A 20,246-nucleotide genomic window follows, 5' to 3' on the forward strand; every position below is an offset into this window, starting at 1 on the left:
ACAGACAACCCATATACCATACAGACAGCCCATATACCCGTCCCACCTGAAAATTCCACATTCCCTGACACAGGGAATGTGAGGAAGCCTCAGATAACCTGAGTAAGCAAATGACCCCCAAAGAACTGAGGAATGCACCAGAGATGCCAGCACAACCTCAGAATGCCTGGAAAAGCCACCAAGACAAAAAAATAAGGCTCCACAGGCCCCACGATAGCTCTTGGAACACTTAGGAAAATCCCAAGAAGCAAGAGATGTGGCCCTAGAGAACCCCCACAAGGAGACACAGCTCCCAGCATCTAGGGTGCTAGGATCTCCTACAGCAGATCACAGTAGCAGCACTGATGAGCTTTGCTGCTCATCCTAAATGAGCAACAGCGTGACATTCTTCAATTTGCCCTAACAGGATTACCTGGTATCGATCAAACATGTACTGTCCATCCTGAGATGCACTGTATTAAAAATAAATGAATAAAACCAAACAAAAGCCCCATACACAAGTGTCTGTCTCTGCTATCAAAGCTGTTTGGATTGATCACTTCCATACAGCAGCATAATCAATATGCACAATTCCAAGGCACCTCAAATTTCTCAGTGATCTTTATCAACAACAACTTGTAGTTCTGAAGAGAGAGAATAATGGGTACGAACTGCACTGCAAGAGCAAGTGCATGCCTACCTGTGTCACAGTGTTAGAACACACAGCTGGGGTGGCATTAACAAGCTACTTCCATAGCGATTCCACTCAAAGCTGCTTCACCTCTTTAGCTTTTTGCACTCCATACCAACATGGCATTCAAGTATCTGATTGCAAACTTTGCCGTTCCAGGGAAAGCACAAAGAAATCTATCCATAAATGAAGCTCCTGCTTAAGTCTTTTACAGCAGAACTGCTACAGTTGCCCCAACTCATTGGAGAGCTTTTATGTTAAAATTTAAAATGTCAAGAGAAGCCTAAAAAAATACACAATTGCACAGCTTTAAAGCAAAAGAGGAAAGTCAAGTGATTCCGGAGGAAAATAAAGAAATTTAGTTTCTACTTTGTTCCATTTATACAAATTAGGAACTAGGCTTCTTAAATATTTAGAACATGAAAACAGAAGTGAACTATCATCAATGAACAAAGACATCTTTGACAATCTTTTAATAGAAAGTACTTAAATTGTATTTTTTAAACAATGCTGAGATCAGCCCAGCTCAGCTGTAAATTTGCAATCTGCCAAGTATCTTGCGGCATTTCCCACATGCTTTTGTTTGTTTTTTGCAGTGTAAGAAACTCAGGGAAAAAAAACCCTCCCTTCATTACGGAAAAACAGCAGACAGGAAGATGCTTAAGCCTCATCAGCCAATGATTTTCGAATTAGCTATATGCTGCACAGTAGACAAATACTCAACCACCCACAGCCCACCCCATCCCCATCCCAAGATCTCTCAAAAATAATGTCTCAGTGCTTTGGATTAAATGATGACCAACTGAATTGATTCTGTCGTCTTGGCAACACTAAATCCAATGACAGATCTCTTTGTTCTTTTTCTGAATCCACCAGCTGATAGCCAAGCATATTTATAGCCCCTTTGCAAACTTCCTGTATTTTCTTAATTTTCTGGAAGGAAAGAACATTTCTCCAGGCCTGTGAAACACTAACTGCATCTCGAGATGTGATTTTGAAGGCTTCTTTTTTCTTCCCTGGCCCCTGTCCATGTGTGATATTATAAATCCAGCTTTTGAGCATGGGGGTCAAACTAAGATCTGCAAATTTATACATCTCTGAGATTTCTGATAATGGATCTCTTACCAGATCTTCAAAACGGATCATTAAATAGCGATCTTTAAGGAAATTGGGTGGTTTTAGAGTAGCCGTTTCATAAATCTGCACATGACTTCTACAAATCTCTTGCATTACTTTGTATTTGCTGTCTTCCACTTTAGTGCCATTGGTACTCAAAACAATTCCATTGTCACGGGCTAATGCCTTAACTGATTGTTCCCGTGACTTGACAACTGCTCTGGGGTCACGGACCAAGTGAATGATTTTGAGGTTCAGGGACGGATCAGTGAGAAGCGGGTAGAGGACCTTCAGGTCAAAGAACCGAACCTCCTTGATGACAACATGGCTGTAAGTTTTACAGGCTTCCTCCACCTTGCTGAACGGGTACCGTCCACAAAGAGTCTTGCAGGCCACTTCACTGGTTATGTCAGTACGCTGAAAGGAGTCACAAGCAGGAGCTGAACACAGAGCCCGACTTGCTGCCCACTGAAAGAGATCAGATAAGTTCCTCTTCCAAGGCATGTAAGCATCAAACACAGACATGTCGCACAGAAAGACCGACCTGACCAGGTCCCGCACTGCCATGTGCAAGACCTTGGCACTGTTCTGGTACATCGTAACCCACACGTGCCACGCGGGCTCCATCAGGTAGAAGACGCTGGGGTGCTGACTGAAAAGTTGACCAACAAAAGAAGATCCCGACCGCCAGGAGGAAAGAATGAGGATGTGGACTTGAGATGGTTTCTCCTCAGACTGAGGCATGAAACTACTGTACCGGGCATACATGAAGAGTAAGAATCCAGTCTGAACTGTAACAAGAAGTATAACAACTGTGCTAGGAATCCGAATCCTCGCCATTCTCACCAACGAAAAGCAGTAACAACAGCTGAAAAAGAGAAGGAAAATGTTGGTGAACCACTGGTCCTGAGGCACAATAACACTTACACAATAGAAATTCTTGCATTCATAAAACCTTTCTTTAAATACACACGTATGTATTTGGCACTATTTGCTTCCTTAATCAGCAGCACTGGGAGATGATAATCTGCAGGTGACAGGTGTCGGAAACTGAAACAAAGTAATGCATGACAGCAAGATCACAGCAGAAATAATTTGGAGCAAATGTCTGATGCTGAAGGAAACCTTGGGTTGTTGCAGTTCAACTGCTGGGGGGGAGAATCTACAAAATACACAAAGCCTGCAACTTGAATTCTCGTAAATATTGCTGAGCAAAATAAAAACCCTTTCTGAATTGCTCCACTGTATTTCCATTTCAGTCTAACATTACAAGAGCTTCTTTCTATCCCTTAAAAGGAGTAGACAGGAACATCATTCACTGTGGCTGATGACATAAAAATCATCATCTTACCTAAACTTCTTAGTGAGCGCTATACACTGTGGTAACAGCAGGGTGCTACACTGCCTGATGCATCTGCACAACCCTCTGTTTTCCAAAATGCAGGAGATGGGTGAAAACTCGCAACCTGAAACCTCATCTGGCCACAGATGTTAACATAGAAAAGCAGCTGATGTGTGTCTTTGAACTGGAGCGCATATACTCCATGACTGAATACCCTGGAGTTTGCATTTAAGGCATTACCCATTTGTGACTTAGAATTTGTCTGCGTGTAACTCCTGGAAAAGTTTAGGCATGTCAGCCCCCAGCAGACTTCTGTTTTACTTTGAAATCAAAGTTCCAACGACATGCCGTCCTCACAACTTTCTACTAGAGGTTTTTGGCACCTGACCTTTTGTGCTCTCACTTGTGCAGATGCCACTTGTAAGCAAGCAGTCAGTAGATGCTAGCAGGCACAGTATTAAGAAAACAAGAATCCTTGCATATGCAGAATCATCTCAAGAGTTTTACATATAAATATTTGCTATCTAGCTGCATTTACACTTTTTTTCCCCTTGTTACTGTGAAAGGTACATGTATCAACAGACTCTGGACTCTTGAAAGTAAACCATGCTGACTAGTGGATACAGATACACACTCATATGACAGAATAAATGCATTAAATTCTTAATGCTAGCCTAATGAATCACAAAAAAAGACTATAATTAGTAATAAAATTTAAAATAAATTATCAAATGAAAGAAACTAGAAATTGGCAGTTTCAGCCTCTTCCACTGACTAAATGTCTCTTCCAATATATAGAAATGCATTCTATCTTAAATGAACACAATTTTGCTACTAAACTTCTGTTTGTAAGTCAAGAAAAACAGCCGGACTATGAGCTGAGTAGGGAAAAGGAGTCAATAAAAGCATCTGCCTTCAGTATCATACAGTATCTTGTAAGGAGAGTAAGGCACATGAGTAAGGTGCTAACTTGCTTGTGGAAATTTTTATCCCAAAGCACCATCTTTTGCTTGTCAGATACAGAATCACAGAATCATTTAGGTTGGGAAAGACCTTTCCAGATTATAGAGTCCAGCCATAGAGCTAACACTGCCCAGTCCACCATTAAACCACATCCCCAGGTGCCACATCTACATGCCTTGTAAATACTCCCAGGGGTGGAGGAAAACAAAAGATGTTATTCTCTACTTCCCATAAGTAGGCGATGTCTGGCCACTTCCCAGGAAGCAGGGATTCAGTACACATAGCAGTTGCTCCAGAAGACAAATGTCATAAATAATGAATGCCCCCCCTTCTTCCTCTTTTCTCTTAGCTTTTATATCTGAGTAGACGTCATATGATATGAAAAATCCCACTGGTCACTCCTGGTCAGCTGTCCTGCCTATGTCCCCTCCCAAGATCTTGCCCACCCCCAGCCTACTGGTGGGTGGGAGAATGTTGGGAGAGACAGCCTGGATGCTGTGCTGCTCAGCAGTTGTCAAAACACAGGTGTGTTTGCACCACCTTTCTAGCTATCAAGACAAGCACAGCACTATGAGGGTGCTGTGGGGCTCGGCCAGACACAATACACCAACCTAAGCCCCCTCCGGCGCAACTGAGACCACTTCCTCTTGGCCCATCTCTTGTTACTCTTGGGAGAAGAGACTGACCCCCACCTCGCTACAACCTCCTGTAAAGTAGCTGTAGGAAGCGATAAGGTGTCGGCTGAGCCTCCTTTTCTCCAGCCTAACCAACCCCAGTGCACTCAAGACACTCCCCACAGGACTTGCCCTCTAGAGTCTTCAGCAGCTTTATTGCTCTTCTCTGGATGCACAGTTCTGTATACCCTTTACAGCCACTCTATTTGATACCCACACAACTAAAAATGCCTTTTTACTGTTTTATTATGTCCCCTACTTCATTGTACAATCTGTTTCTGTAGCTCAGCAGCAGCATTTATTTATCTCTAGAACTATGGTTATCACTGAGTTTTAAGTGGTTGTGCTGCCCACGGAGGCAAGGCCCTTTTCTCCAGTGGTTCCACACTCTCATCAGCTCTGCACAAATATCTGTGCCGTGTGACTGCACTAGGACCTCCTAGGATGAATCCCATGGCTCCCTAAGCCTCTCTTGCATAGTCCCCATGCGTATCAGATGCTCTGCCTAGCATTTCAGTCTGCAAGCCTGGAAGAAAGCTACCCGCTTGTTTTTCTTCCCCTAGCTCTGCAGCGCTGAAACAAGTCAGCATGGCACAGACCATCACCAGGGCTGGAAGAAGGTTGGGAACAAAAAAGCGCAGAAGGGAAAGAAAGCAGGGAAGACCCAGACCACTGTTGCCAACAGAACACAGCTTGAGCGTTGCACACAGGTCTTCATATTAATCAGCATTATACTTTTTGACCTACTGCGTAACCCTATTACAAAATCATTTACAGGGATTTCTCTGGTGGAGTCATACTATACCTCCCCTGTGATCACTCTCTCAAGCCTCCTGGGTCCCTAGGTGCATTACAGAAGTACCTAGCTACCTGCCAAGCTTACAAACAAACAGCAAAAGGAATAAACCCACACAACTTCTGTGAAACAAACCCCACCACCACCTTTCTCCTCAAGCTGCTAAAATTATCTTCTCATTTCAAAATAGTGATTAAAGGACCCTGGCTCCCCAGTCCATCTCACAGACCAACTGAGGTTGGCAGACACCGTGTGTATGTCACCTGGTCCAGCCCCCCCCTGCTCGGGCAGGGCCACCCACAGCGCTGCCCAGGATGGTCTCCAGACCGCTTTTGAGCATCTCCAAGGTGGGAGACCCCATAACCTCTCAGGGCAACCTCTGCCAGTGCCCCGTCACCTGCACAGTAAGGAATTGTTTCCTGACGTTCAGAGGGAACCCCCAGTGTTTCAGTTTGTGCTGTGCCCACCACCTCTTGTCCTCTCACTGGGCACCACTGAAAACAGCCTGGCTCCACTTTCTTTGCACCCTCCCTTCAGGTACGTAGAAACATTGATGCAATCCCCCAGTATCAGCCGCTCCTCCCTGTCTCCTGTCATCAGCAAACTAACAGAGCGGACACTCCTCCCCACCATCAGTGGGTTAATGAAGATGTTGACCAGGGCTGGATCCTGTGCCTACCCCTGGGAAGAGTTACCACCGGCCTTCCTAGACTCCGTTCTGCTGCTGGCCACCCTGCCAAACTGGCTTTCAGCCCCTTTTCAATCCACCTCACTGTCTGCTCATCCAGCCCATACTTCACCAGCTTCTCTGTGCAGTTAACTTTTACTGTTTTCACTTCAAGATGCCTTTTTTTTTTCTTTCTAAATAGCAATATGGGACAGAAAAATATACATACATAGGTATATTTCCATATTCCTATCTGAGAGGACAGTAACCAAATAACAACTGTAACAGAGTGCTGATAGATAACCTTGTTTTTCAGGGCCAGGTTCATAAGTGACTTCAAAGCCACAGCAAGAGCATACATTTTTACAAGACCCACATGCCAAAATACTCACTGAAATCCCTACTAATATATCCTGGCAGAGAAGCGTGGAAAAAGTAGCCCAGTCTCCCCTTTCTGCTCTGGCAATGCTGTCTGGACAGCAAACAAATATGCTGCCAATTTTGGGCAGTGGGATGGGGAAAAGGGGGTCTCTGCGGACCAAATACACTGCAAGTTGGCTTTTGTATTGTGCCGCACAATCAGTATGAAAGCTGTACTTTAAACAGAACTGACTGAAGTGACTACTACTCCTCAGCTGGAAGAGAGACTCCCTGGACAGGGAAATAACTGGCGTGAAGACAGCAATTGCAAAAACACCCTCTCATGACCAATCAAAACAGGAAAACTGGGAGATTGCAATTAAATAATCACTCATGACAAAACTTTTTTGTACACTGCATCATAAAAATATGAAACTGCCTCAAAATGCTGTGGCAGCAAGAGTTCAACAAAGCATTACATAAATTGTAAGTAATTAATGCAAGAAGAGCCTCTCAAGGACTAAAAAGATGAGGCCACAACCAGTGGCTTAGAAATTCCCTAAACTCTAGATGGCCCAAGGTACCTCCCTGCAGCTGGGAAGCATACTAAGAGAGACCACCTTTCCTGTATTACGTAGGTTTTTCCCTAGCAATCCAGTACTTGCTACTGTCACGCATAACAGCAGATAAATAAACCTTTGGTTTAATTCAGCATGGCCATTCTTCATAGGTAAAGTCTGTCTTGTTCAAATAACTGAATTTTTGCATACTATGTCACCAGAAGCATTTACGAGTTTCCCTGTCCTGTGAGGGACACTTTGCCAAACAGAAGTGATGAAAGAATCTAAGTCGGAGTGGAAGAGCAGTTGCATTTTCTAGTTTTCAAGGAGTTTTCTTGAAACAGATTCTATGCCTGAAAGCCAGCCAGACGTAACTACCTCAAATCTTTTTGTTGTCTGCAAAACGTTAGCCATTTTCTGCACTGACTGCATTCTGTTGCTCCTCATAGTTTGACCCATCACATAGTTTAACCCATTACACAGCTTTTAGAGACCTAATGATGCTTTTTAAAGAAACAATATTTCTACTTTAGCTACACAGAACTGCTGTTCCCCTCTACTCAAAATCACTCTGCAGAAATGAAGACACACCAACTGTTCTAACTTTTACTGGCAAAGGGTGGGGGAATGAGGAATACGACCATGTACACATCAAACCAAAAGACGGGGGTTTAAAATTCACAGCTGCCTTGACTGCCTCTTGAACCTATCCTCACTCTGATTCTAACCCAAGTACTGTTGCAGACAATACTGGGCTAATGAAAAACCAGCTACCATGAGTATTAGTCCATAATTTGTGTCTGAACTAGTCTGCCCACCGTAAGCACTACAAAAAACATGTAAAAAGACTGCAGGTAAAGTATTTCCCTACTCTTCAATATGATATAAATGGCAAGAAAAAGTGCGGTATCAAAGTAAAACACTAACTAGACACCCATTTTCAGTATTTAAGATTCGACTTCTACCCTTCTAGGAAAGCTGGGATGTTTCTAAGGAACATACGCACACAGACGCCACAAAGAAATGAATAATTACACACCAAAATGCAGCATCTGTAAGAGTATTTTCTGAGGCAGATTCCAGTGCATGAGGCCAAATATATAGCCAGTCCACTGGATTCTCTCTGTAAACAGTATCTTTTATTTCTGCATTTCTCACATTGGGCACGTGTAATTCTGCAGTTAAGGTGCTTTCAGACAGGGTTAAACTTACACCCCTTTAACGTTCAGCTTGACAGCCCACCCAAGCTCCTTCATGATTTCTGACAAATGTTAGCTGAGGCGGAAAGCAGCTCTTGAATATGCTGAAGAATCAGCTTCTCGTAAAGCTGCTGAATATACGTACACACATACACACACACATATATCTCTATGTTTGTACATCTACTGAATAGATTACATGGTATCGTTGCCTTACTGTTGGACTTGATGATCTTAAAGGTCTTTTCTAACCTAAACGGTTCTACGATTCTAACCGTGACAGACGGGACCTTGCGATACAGGCTGCTCCCACCCATGCTCTCCTTACTCCGCTCATTGCAGGACTCACCAGACGGTGCTGTCCAGCGAGCTCGCTCGCTCAGCACAGCAAGGCAATGTGCCAAAACTCCCCTGGTTACTAGGTGAAACACTAGCCCGTGACTTGCTTTGCGTTACCTCGCCTCAGTCGCCAGTCTGTTGCAGCACTTGGCAGCATCACAGTACATGCTTTTGTACATAACGAATACTGCTAAGCAGAAATTATTTTAATAACAGTTATTACAATGTTGTTCCTCTTCTGTGATAGTACTATCACTCCTTTTGTGATGCTATTTCTTCAAGGAGAGCTCTGGCAAACAGAATAATCAAAAGTCTAATTCTAACAAATTCTTGAGGCAGAATCGTCTCTCCACAAGCCAATGCAAACTGTTCAAAATGTGATCTGAAAAGCATCTGCACATATGGTTTAGCTGACAGTCCCGACTCAAGCTCCATCCCTGGGCTCATCCGCTAACGGCTACTAATGAAAACAAGATCCTGGACTAGATGCACCCTTGGTCTGTCCCAGAATAACTATCCTTAACATACGGTGCAAAGGAAATGAACTACACAAACTAGCCAACAGAGCAGATTTTCTTCATCACTTAAACTGGCTCTGATAAAATGCTGAGCTGCAGCACCACTGGCCTCTGCCACTGCTTGCCAGGAGATTAGGTACGTTACAGAAAGCTATCCAGCCTTTCCAGGCGGGGTAAAAATATAGCGAGCAGCAGTATGGATCCCAGAAAGCTTGTTTTCTAAACAGAGCACTTTTCATACCCAGAACAGTAGAAAAGAACGGAGGAGGAAAGAAATTAATTGTGCAATGGATGGTGATTTAGCTCTTGTATTCAGGGAGTTTTGTTTGTCAAGACAAGTAACATTGGAATCAAGTAATTGGATCTTTTCAGGTCAGCACGGAAAGGAACACAATTGCTTAGTGAACTTTCAGTACAGAATTCAACCTGAAGAGACATAGTAAATCAACAAAAATTAATTTTATAGCTAAATTTTTTTTTAAAAAAAGACACTGTTATTACACTGTGGGTTTTTCCCCCTGCCATACTGCAAAGACTGTAGAAAGACAGAAAGAGAGTGCCTCACATTAGAGCTGCAAAGAAACATGGGCTCTGTCTGAGCTTGGGAATGGGATGAGATTTGGGCTGGGATGAAAGACTCCCTCAGAACAAACAGGTCTGCATCTGTTGTGGGAAGGCTGAAAAATCTGGCTGGAATAAAGCAAAACAACCAAGAGAAGAATTACAAGCACCTGCTCCCCTAAAATGACTTCCGAGCAACTGTATCTTCACTGTCTTCATCAGTATTCCCCTGCCAATTTACGCCTGAGAAAATGTCCAGCACACTTTCATTTAAAACCAAACTCTTTATAGATTACACAGAAAATATTTCAACTTCCACATAATGCAAAAATACACTTTTATTTCCCAGATTGTCTTCCACTAAAAAATGAATACCTAATGGTATATTATGTGCTCAACCTTTTGCTAGCCAAAAACGATTTTGACCTGTATGCTTGTATTACACCAAATGTTGACTTTCGGAGCAATCACATGAGCCGAATCTGTCACCAAAACACCTCAGTACTGACTGTGAAAAGAATAATGGTAAATATAATGCATTTTATAGAATTAACAGGAAAATGTTTGTGCATGGCGTGATAAACAGAGCAGAGATTGCCTGAAGGTCTACTGTACCTCATGGAGAAGTTTACTCACTACATACTTCACCTGTAAGACCAATGCAACCACCATCAGAACAGCTAATAGAATTTCATATTAGCTGTTAGAAACGTCCTGTATAATGCTCTGTGACATTATAAACGCAGTTTGCTGCTCAAAAAAGTGAAATACAGGAATGTGACAAAGCTGGTCCAAGAAAAATGCACAACATCACTAAGTGATCCTTGCTATAAATCACCCAGCCGACAAAATGTCACTTTCCAGTGTTCTTCCACAGCTGGAAATGACACATCTTCACAAGGCAAAAGCTTACTGGATCACCAACAACATGCAGATTAGTCTTCGAACAGGGAAAGAAAAAAAAGTTTAGAGGGTACTTTCTATAACTACTAGTACTTCAAAAACAGGTAAAAGTCTTTTCAATAGCAGGTTGTTGAAAGACTCAATAAATGTTTGATTTTTTTCATACAACAGTGAAACTGCAAAAGAAATAATAGAAGTACAGCTGTAATCAGACATTTTGAATTCTAATATGAAATTCTATTAGCATTTCAGCTGACACTGTTGATTTAGCTTTTCGAAATGCACTTCCTTTTACAACGTAGTGGAAAATCACATCGGAAAAGTCTCTTCCAGGTAACCATCAGGCTTAAATACTTTATAGTACAATAAAGTCTACCACAGATTTCATGATACAACCATAAAAGTTCTTTAAAAAAAAAAAAGGTACCGGGCTTTTCTTTATTTTCCCCCTTCATATTGTGTGGAATTAGATAAAGTTGTCCAGCCTGAACACACGGCAGTGTCGAAGCAGAGCCCTACGCACCCATTTCTCCCTGCAATGCAGCTGAAGCTCACAAAGCGTTTTCAGCTTCCACAGTTACCGGTGTTGAAGACACAAGGTCTGCTCGGTTGCAATTTTGGTTCGGAATTTTTTTATCTTTTTAAGGATGGCAAAACTGGGGCGAGAGAGGCCCCCGCAGCGCCGGAACGCCGGTCACTTATTTGGGACTTTGCCTGCACGGGTGCGACAGTGTCCTCGGCGTCAGCCAGCCGCGGGGGGGCTGCGGCGGCCCCTGCGCTACGGAGTAACGAGTTTCTTCGGTGCGGCAGGGCCTTTCCACCTGGAGACAGAGGCGGGACACAACAGAAAAACGGGAAGAATTTCCCGGCGTGACGGGAAAGGGTCTCTAAAGCGCCTGATTTCACCACCTAACACCAAAAGCCATCGTAACCCGAATCAGCCATGTTCCCGGGGACGGGATGGGGGGGCGGGGAGCGGCGGAGAGGACAGACGAAAAAAGGCCGATTTCCAACGGCTTCACCTCTGTCAACAGGCGGCTGCAGCCCCAGCAACGCCGGCGGGGGGGCTGCGCGCATCGGGCCGCGTCCCCGGCGCTACCGCGGCCTCCCAGCGCAGGCGGAGGGGGGGGGGGGGGGGGCGAGGGGCTGAAAGGACCCCCGCACGACAGGGCGAGTGCTCCTGCACGCCGCTGTCAGCCGCCGAGAAGCGGCGTCTGCCACCGCCCCGCTCCGCCGGCCGAGACGAGCCCCGCGGGACCCGCCGCCCGCCCGTACCTTCCCGCCGCCTGCCAGCGCCGCCGCGGGTCCCAGCTGCCTCTGGAGACAATGAGCCGCTTTCAGACGTGGCCGAGGCGCCGGGAGGAGCCCGGGAAGGGCCGATCCGCCCCGCACCCGGAGCATCCCCGCGCAAAGGCGCAGCACCGCCCCGCGCGGGCGCCGTCCGGTCCCTGCGCTCCCGGCAGCCTCACCGGAGCCGCCCCGCGCGCCCCGGCTACCCGGCCCCGCCGCCCCGGCCCGGGGAGCGGGAGGGCGCTGCCCCCCAGCAGCGAGCGCGGGGGCGGCTCCTGCCACCCCAGCACCACCCCGCAAAGGCGCCCCGAGCGCGGCGCCGACCCGGCCGCGTCCCCGCTCGCACCCAGGCGCCGGACGGGGCCAGCCGTGCCCCCTCTTACAGAGCCACCGCCAGAAACGCGGTAGTCCGAATGGGCTCCCGCGCCCCTCCTCAGCGAACGCACGTGGATCCCCACCGGCACGTGTGTGCACCAAGACCCGGGTGGCAGCACCGCGGTGGACCGCAGCAGTATTTTCGTCCACTTTCTGTTGCTTGGCAAGGTAAAGGGGGAGCCACCACAACCAGCCACCCAAGAAAGACTCCGCCCCTTCCTAGAACTCCTCTAAAGCCAGCTGCTGTGGAGTCTCAGATGAATTTTTTTCCTTAACCTCTAGTTTATTGCCACGGCCACAAAAATCTTACCTACCTCTTTTCTATTGCTTTTACTTACAGAAGTAGAAAGCCTCTCCAAGCCTAATAAGAGTCAGAGCTATGAACCAAGAACTATGGTCAGTATATAAAAGCAGCCCTGGAAGTCACCACGGCAGAGGTATTGGAGACAGGGGTTGGGGTTGTTGGGTTTTTTACCCCTGCTGTAGTCACATCTGCCTTTGCAGCTCTTTTTACGCTGCATTCACCTATTAGTCCCAGTCATGAAACACGCCTTCAGGTCATCATCCTAAACAGCTACATACCACCTCCAAGCAATTAACTTTTTTTACATCCTCCTTTTAACTTAAATAGTTCTCCTCTTTAATTACTGTAGAGGATTTTCCCCCACCCTTCTCCTTCTAAAGCAAAATAGAACATAAGGATATTTTTCTCTGTATTTCCTGAACCAGACCAGTTCACCATTTCTTATCTCACATGCATTCACTGAACTGTTGCTCTGAGCAGCATCATTTGTCATAACTTGATGTGGAAGGATACAATAGGAGAGAAAAGTGAGACAGGGAATAATGGAGCCCCTGGTATTACTGTTGTTTTCTGGCATTAGTCTCTTCCATGTTCCAGTTGCTACCTTAAACAGGCTTCTGTTCAGCTTGGAGGCATATTACACATTCCATTTTTTGTGGGAGTACAATGGCTCAAACCCTTAACATGGGGTTCTGCAGTCTCGAGATTTCTATCCCTTGATTATGGCCACCCTAATGCTGATGCAGACACATAGCAAGTTCATTCAGGTAACTCACTTCTCTAAAAAAGTGAGTATATTTGGTAAAGATTATCTTCACCATATTGAACTCTCTGGATTAGCTCACGCAGTCACACAAGCCCTGTCACCATTGCAAGGAAGAAGAGCTGGGACTACAGCAGACCAAATATACATCAGCTTGAGGTATCAGGGAAACAAGCTCACAGGCCCCTTTGTTCACCTGTGCAGTGCCTAGAAATGCTAAAAAGCTGTAGACAGTTGCTTTGAGACTGTGCACTCTGATACAAAGCCAATTATCAGTAGTCCTAGGCTGTCAGGTACAGACTTCAAAGATCAAACAACAAACTACAGATTTCAAACCAAAAAACATATATATATGTATATACAGCAAAGTTTCACAAGCACAAAAGTGTGTTGAATAACCAAAACACAGCTCACTGCACTGATGTTTCACTTGCATTGAAAAGTAGGCTGGAGTCCATCCAGCATGTAAAACTTGGAAAAAATGCAAGCTGCAAGACTACAAAGTTTAAAAAAAGCTTAAAAGGAAATTCAAAAAGAAGCTGGCCATTTTGAGGAGAAAAGAAAAAGGAACAGGCAGGTCACCAAACTGCCAGAATGCTGAATTCCAGAGGGCAATAGCCAAAAGGTGGGGGGTACTGCTGTACAGGTTGCTGTTTCACATTTCATAGCTGCACCATGTCTTAATAGTTCAAGAGAACCAAAGACCCTCAGAATTTTGTTAACTAGCATCTAGAATTGTTTTAGACTCTCTCCTGCCATAACAGTGCTTTGCCAGAATTAAATATTAACTACGAAACTGAAAACGTAATGGAAATGATGTTGCTTTCCCTTTTAAGCTTGTCTGGCATAAGAAGTAAGCCCAGAAATAGAGAATACAATTAAATAACCTGCCCTACCCCCCCCCCACCCCCCTCCATCAAGGACAAGGGATACAGTCTTTCAGTGCTCACCAGGTAATTATAACTGATTTCATTTTTATCTGTTCAAAGTTATCATCTAACTTCTGAAAGCAATTATTCACTTGCTTTGAAACTCTGAAGCTTCTCTGGTAGTTTTTGTGTTAAGTTTTCTTTAAATAAACACCAGGCTTCTTTGTTTTATTATTCCCAATTCACAATTAATGGTCTAGTGCCACAGTAATAATGCCAACAGTATTTTGCAAATAATACTTATGTATTTGCAAACTATTATTTTATATTATAATTGTATATCATTATAAACGTATGTATTTGACATGCATTTATTTAGGCACATGTTGCAATTATGCAAACCTTGCAGACACTATCACCCACAACCCAGTTTCTCACATCAACCTTGAATTTATCATCATTCAACTTAGTAACTAAATCAGTGAGCACATATAGCCACAGTTACAGACGTGTGGCTCTACCCTTAACTCATCTATACATTTTTTCACATTTCTTCTATTTTTTCCTTTCATAGTGCACATAAATGCTTGTACAAATAGCTCTTGACAGAACTCTTAATTCAGCAGTGAATTAATTCACAAGGCATTAAAACTGGCTTATGTTGTTACTGTTAGCATATTATTTTCAGTCTTCAAGGTTTAGAAAAACTGAGATCATGCAAAAGCAGTTTCATTGCTTTCTACTGGTTTTTGAAGTGTGTTCCAGCTGAAAAAAAATGGCCAGGTTCTTCTTTAGCTGTCAAAAATACTAAAATTTTCAGTCACAAAGCAGTGTTCCCAGAGAAGTGGATGAACGAACATGTATGTTAAGAGGGAAGCATGAACAGAATGTACTTGAAAAATACTTACAAAGTTCTCATCTTCTGAAGTAAAAAACATATAGAGAATAAAAGCAGGGATCTATTTTTGAACTACATTTCTTTTAAGTGTTCTCAGGCATCTCCTCAGGACTGGTGCTGTTTGTAGGACAGTACTGGAGACACTGGCAGAACTGGTGATATTGGAGTTGTAGTTAACACCTGATTCTGGAACACAAACATTTTAATCCTACCAAACAACCAAAGAAAGATAAGGAGAATGCTGACATACTGGATCCAGGCAAATTTAATCACTTCCCAAAATCCTGGCTGATATTTAAAGAAAGTCAAGGAGCATTAACAAAGAAGCTTCTGATACTACCACTGCAACAACTAAACAAAGGAACTCAGAGGTGGAAAGGCACAAAACCTGTTAGACATCACTTTGTGTGGCAAATGCAAACCCTCTGAGCCATGGAAATCCTTAAAAGCCTTTTAGCGTAGTACGTTACAAAAGCTGAAGAGTCTGTCCTAGAAGACACTTAAACCAATTCTGTGGAAAGTGCCTATTTCATTCCTAACTCACCAGAAAATAGTTATTTGTAATACTCAGGCAGGTAAACAAACCTCATAAGAAGTGTGCTCCATAAAGATTACTTTAAACTCAGACTTGTTCTTGCCTGAGAAAATGAGTAAAGAACATAACAAACGAAGAATTATTTTGTAAAAAGAAAAATTTCAGGTCTGTTTGCACATGTAACAGATTACCCACATCCATTGCGGAGGTTATTATTTGGTGAGCGTATCTTACATACAGATTTCTAGTGATCTGCTTTAGGTCACAGAATACAGTATCATGCTTTGCTAGCGGCACCCATGACAGGCTGGGACAGCAGGCGCTGCAGCACCAAAGCAAGACTTACTAAGGATAGTCACTTGAATGGGTTAAGAACCTGCCTTAAAGGCCAGTTTAGCAAGACTACTAGGAACCTGTGTTGCTTTTCAACGAAAGGCAAAAAGTAGTTATGCAAGCAGAACCATCTGGAGGAATGAGCAAATAGGTATTCAGTTGACTCCAGAACTACAGCATTTGCTTAGCTAACAAATACAAAGTTTAGCAACAGGTCTAAAGAAAACAATTTTCATTTGGCCTGTACATGAAGGCCCAAATATGCAACCCTGTTATGTCACAGTTAATGCAGTTTTCAAAGGATATAAGATAACTTCCACTGGGTAATGAATAGTGGCGTTGATGATAAATGGTGTATCTGTCGCTCTCCCAGCCACCCAAACAGGGTTGGGATCTGAAAAGACTGTTGTCACTAAAATGAGGAAAGGAAACAGCCAAGTTAAGGGGCTTTTCAGTCTTAATACAGAGCTCAAATCCTCACAGAACAGCTGCCAATATGCTAACTTCTGCTCTCCTGTAATTCGCAACTACACATGCAGGCTTACCATTTCTATCCCAGTATGCTGCAACGATGTTTGTTAGATCATAGTCACTTGCAAAAGGACTTGTGCCATTCACCACAGACACCTGTTACAACAAGGAGATACTTACATTATTTGTCGACTCTTCGGGAAAGTAATTCTACAGAGTTTCTTGTGCAAAGTAACCACACCCTTTAAGCAACACACATGAACATCTTGGCAGAATAACCTTGTTCACCTTTCAGCCTAACAGGAAAACACCAGTTTCAAAGTTCTAGGGTCCACTCTGTGCAGAGCTACAAATAATTTGGGTGTCACCTACGGTACTAGGAAGATAAAGAGGAGGGAAATTGATGGGAAAAGAAAAAAAAAGAAAAGTTTCCTCACATTGTATCTGGTATCCAGTCCACAATGGTTAAGTAATTGCCTCTGGTTCAGTTTCAGGTCTCCATTCATACAGAGCTGGGACCCTGGCACAGGAGAAAAGAACTGAAGAAAAGCCATGCTCTGCATCACAAACGTTGACATTCTCTGAAACAGTTAACAGGAAAAAACCCAGAATTAACAGAATTTAAGCGGGGGGAAGGGGGGACATGACATACTGTTCTACTTCTTTGTAACTACAGGTTTTCTGCATGCATTTCGGGGTTTTTTCTGGCTCCCAAGCTTCAGATCATCTCACTAGTCTAAACAAGAGAACACCAAATAAGAAATATTAATTACTTCTTTGAAAAAAAAGTTACCTACTTTAGTTGTTAGTTAACTTGTTTTATAAACCAAACAAAGTTCCACAGGAAATTCAGTGAAGTGCAACAGTCTGTATCTAGTGACAGAAAGATCTGACTTGCCATAACATGGGAAAAGTGGCAAGATGACTAAATGCATGGAGACACACTTAAAAATACTCAGCAGTCGGAGCCAGCTAAGGACTCCTGCTCTGCAATACAGACCAAACAAGGAAGCTCCTTAGCCCTTATCAGCCATGCAGTCTGAAGTTAAATTTTCACATTTACTGTAAAACAAAGGTGTTCCGAGTATCAGAACTCCCTGTGATACTAATCACTGACCTAATACTGCAGCACAAATTTAGGACTGTTGGGCCTTTACTATGGGCCTCACAGGTTTAAGAATGTTTTCTATACCACACAGCTATGCTTGCTAAGCTTGTCCATTCACAATCAGCAAAAGTCTCTTGGACAAACTAAGCCCAATCTCTCTAGTAAAACAACTTCTTGTCTATGTGGCTGCATCCAACACAGCTCTATACTATTGCTCCTTCATGGATTCCATGGATTCTTTGTGCACTAGTGTATTACTCGCTGCTTTAGGTATTAATTGCACTGCCACCTGAGATACAGTGACAGCAGAATTTTATTTTCTCGTCTCCCTGTAACACCTTCTTCCCCCTCCCAGTTACAAGATACAGAAGATTCTGGCAGATGATTACCACTGCTTCAAAAGCTGTTAAGTAAGCAAAATTTGTGGAGTTTTAGGCTGCTGTAACAGCCTGCCCCTCCACCTCAGAAAACTACCTGGTTATGTCAAGACACAGCAGTATGTAAGAATGCACACCCTTCTGCCTAGTCCCAAGATTCTCAGTTATTTCCCGACGCCACCCACACTGATATCCACTGTTGCACATCTCTGTCCTCTATGCTGCACTACAGCCCGAGAGAATAATACACCTTCAAAAAACCCTCAAAAACTAACTAAACCTATCAAAATATGCCATAGAACTAGACTAGGAATGATGCAGCACAGGAGGAGAATATTAAATACTTCCTAGTAAAATAAATCTTTTAGATAGGAATTTCATATGTGGAAAGGTTCTTTCACCTTTTGTGTAACCACTACTGGAATATTACACTAAGCCTGTATGTCAGAACAAATAAAATCTAAAAATGCTCACATAAAGCTGGTAGGAAAAGAGCAGAATCAGCTGAACGCCAACTACATGTTCTGTAGGTTGTAGCGGAAGTTCCAATTTAAAGTGCAACTGATCCATTTTGCCATCTTGATTTTTGTCTTCTTCTCTAGTCTAAAAGAATCAATAATTATTTTAATTTTTTTTACAGACAGGAACTTCTGTTAAGAAAGAAAAACAAAAAAGGTAAAACCCCAGGGGATCTCCACAACTGCAGCATACTCATACTAAGTTGCATAGTTAGGAAAGCAATAAAAACTCTTGACTTCACAGACAAGAAGCCTGCAATTTTGCCTCTTATATAATGTCCCGTATGCCCCTCAGGGAGGGAAAGCTCATCAGACTCTTCAAGGTCTGTTCTGCCCTATGCCACTTCTACCCACCTCCCCTGCATGCTACAAAGCATGCCTTAGTGCTGAGTCTTCTGTCACATCCCCTGCAAATGTGTGACTGACAGTTCGGCTTTTGCCTCTTGCTGCCCCAGCCTCTTAACGGCCTCTGTACAGCTCCTGGTTGTGAGCCAACGCTCCCTACGCTTCTGTGCCACAAATGTCCAGTATTTCAGCCATCTGCAAACATAACAGGACTCACAACAGAAGTAACAGAGAAATAACTGCCACTGTTGAACCTCAGAAGGAACAATGGCTGCAGGGCAGAGGCTCTGTGCTTTAGAAAGTACATACCTGCTTTCAAACCCGAGGGCTACCTAGCAACCCCTACAAACTTCAGATCATGGTAAGCCATAGGGCACAGAGGGAGGGCACAACTAATTTGAGAAAAGTAAATGGATGTGTTCATGCAAACTACCAGTGGCACTAGCGGTGGATCGGTTGTGTTTGGTTAATGGTTGGGCTTGCTGATCATAAGGGTCTTTTCCAACCTAAACACTGCGAGGGAGCAAAACTGGACCGGTTAAAAACCACTTGTCCCAGGCGATTTTTTTGCTGTGAGACGTGAGGCACGAAGCTGAAGGCAGCAACGCACGACAGGCTCGTAGGCGCCGCCAACTCCTGTCGCCCGGGCCCGCCGCCGCCCCCCAGCCCCCCCGTGCCCCCGCCGGGCCTGGGCATGCCTACCGCCAGCAGCGGGACCCGCAGCCGGTCCTCCTGCAACCTGTTGAACGCTGGGAACGTGCTCCACGCCAAGAAGCTGCCCGGGCCGGGCCCGAGGGTGGCCACGATGAGCATCTCGTACCGGAACCGAACGGTGGGCTGCTCCAGGTACGCGCTGTGCTTCAGCCACAGACCTGCGGGCACAGACAGCGTCAGGTCTCAGCGCCGCGCCGGGCCGAGCCGGGCGCGGTGGAGAAGCGCTCACCGTGGCTCCGGTAGGCCACTAGCAGCGGCGGCACGTAGGTGAGCACCGTGATGAGCAGCAGCGCCAGCGCCGCGGCGGAGCAGAGCCCGGCCCGGTAGCGCGTGTGCAGCGTGGGGTGCGAGAACAGCTCCACGCCAGCCATGGCACTCCCCGCCAGACGGACAGGGCGCCGGGTCTGTCAGCGCGTCACGGCGGAACGGGCGCGCCAGCCAATGAGCGGGCACGGCTGCCTGCCGGGACCGACTGCTGCCGTGGGGCGGGAGAGCGCCTGGGAAGGGCCACGGGAGGGAGACGGGGTCGCCGGCCGCGGCGGCGGAGCCCAGGGCGCAGCCTCGGGCGCCCCGGGAGAGGCCGGCGCGGAGCCCAGCCCCCGCCCGGTGGCTGCCCGCCCGCCCGCCCGGCGGCTACCGCGGCCCCGCCCCTCGACCCCCGGCCGGAAGCGGCGCCCT

At 45.0% G+C, this 20,246-nt stretch overlaps 2 protein-coding genes across 7 annotated transcripts; both read right to left on the reverse strand.

Annotated features, from left to right (window-relative positions):
* Positions 1 to 1,036: 1,036 nt before the first annotated feature.
* LOC119157741 (carbohydrate sulfotransferase 5-like) lies at positions 1,037 to 15,270 on the reverse strand. 5 transcript variants are annotated; one of them, XM_037408944.1, is made up of 3 exons: positions 11,944 to 12,095; positions 11,192 to 11,489; positions 1,037 to 2,654 (listed from the first exon to the last, which is right to left on the reverse strand). In XM_037408944.1, the coding sequence occupies exon 3, from the start codon at positions 2,624 to 2,626 to the stop codon at positions 1,445 to 1,447; it is 1,182 nt and encodes a 393-aa protein (XP_037264841.1). In that variant the 5' UTR covers positions 2,627 to 2,654; positions 11,192 to 11,489; positions 11,944 to 12,095; the 3' UTR covers positions 1,037 to 1,444. The 5 variants fall into 5 exon arrangements, with proteins under 5 accessions (XP_037264841.1, XP_037264836.1, XP_037264838.1 ...); XM_037408939.1 differs by lacking the exons at positions 11,192 to 11,489; positions 11,944 to 12,095 and adding an exon at positions 15,178 to 15,270; XM_037408941.1 differs by lacking the exons at positions 11,192 to 11,489; positions 11,944 to 12,095 and adding an exon at positions 12,417 to 14,019.
* TMEM231 (transmembrane protein 231) lies at positions 14,627 to 20,171 on the reverse strand. 2 transcript variants are annotated; one of them, XM_037408947.1, is made up of 7 exons: positions 19,798 to 20,165; positions 19,557 to 19,726; positions 18,466 to 18,594; positions 16,944 to 17,087; positions 16,581 to 16,662; positions 16,342 to 16,447; positions 14,627 to 15,462 (listed from the first exon to the last, which is right to left on the reverse strand). In XM_037408947.1, the coding sequence occupies exons 1-7, from the start codon at positions 19,937 to 19,939 to the stop codon at positions 15,273 to 15,275; spliced, it is 963 nt and encodes a 320-aa protein (XP_037264844.1). In that variant the 5' UTR covers positions 19,940 to 20,165; the 3' UTR covers positions 14,627 to 15,272. The 2 variants fall into 2 exon arrangements, with proteins under 2 accessions (XP_037264844.1, XP_037264845.1); XM_037408948.1 differs by lacking the exon at positions 18,466 to 18,594 and having other exon boundaries at positions 19,798 to 20,171.
* Between the last annotated feature and the right edge of the window lie 75 nt (positions 20,172 to 20,246).

The sequence above is a fragment of the Falco rusticolus genome, chromosome 15 (genome assembly GCF_015220075.1).
Source record: "Falco rusticolus isolate bFalRus1 chromosome 15, bFalRus1.pri, whole genome shotgun sequence".
Lineage (NCBI taxonomy): Eukaryota > Metazoa > Chordata > Aves > Falconiformes > Falconidae > Falco > Falco rusticolus.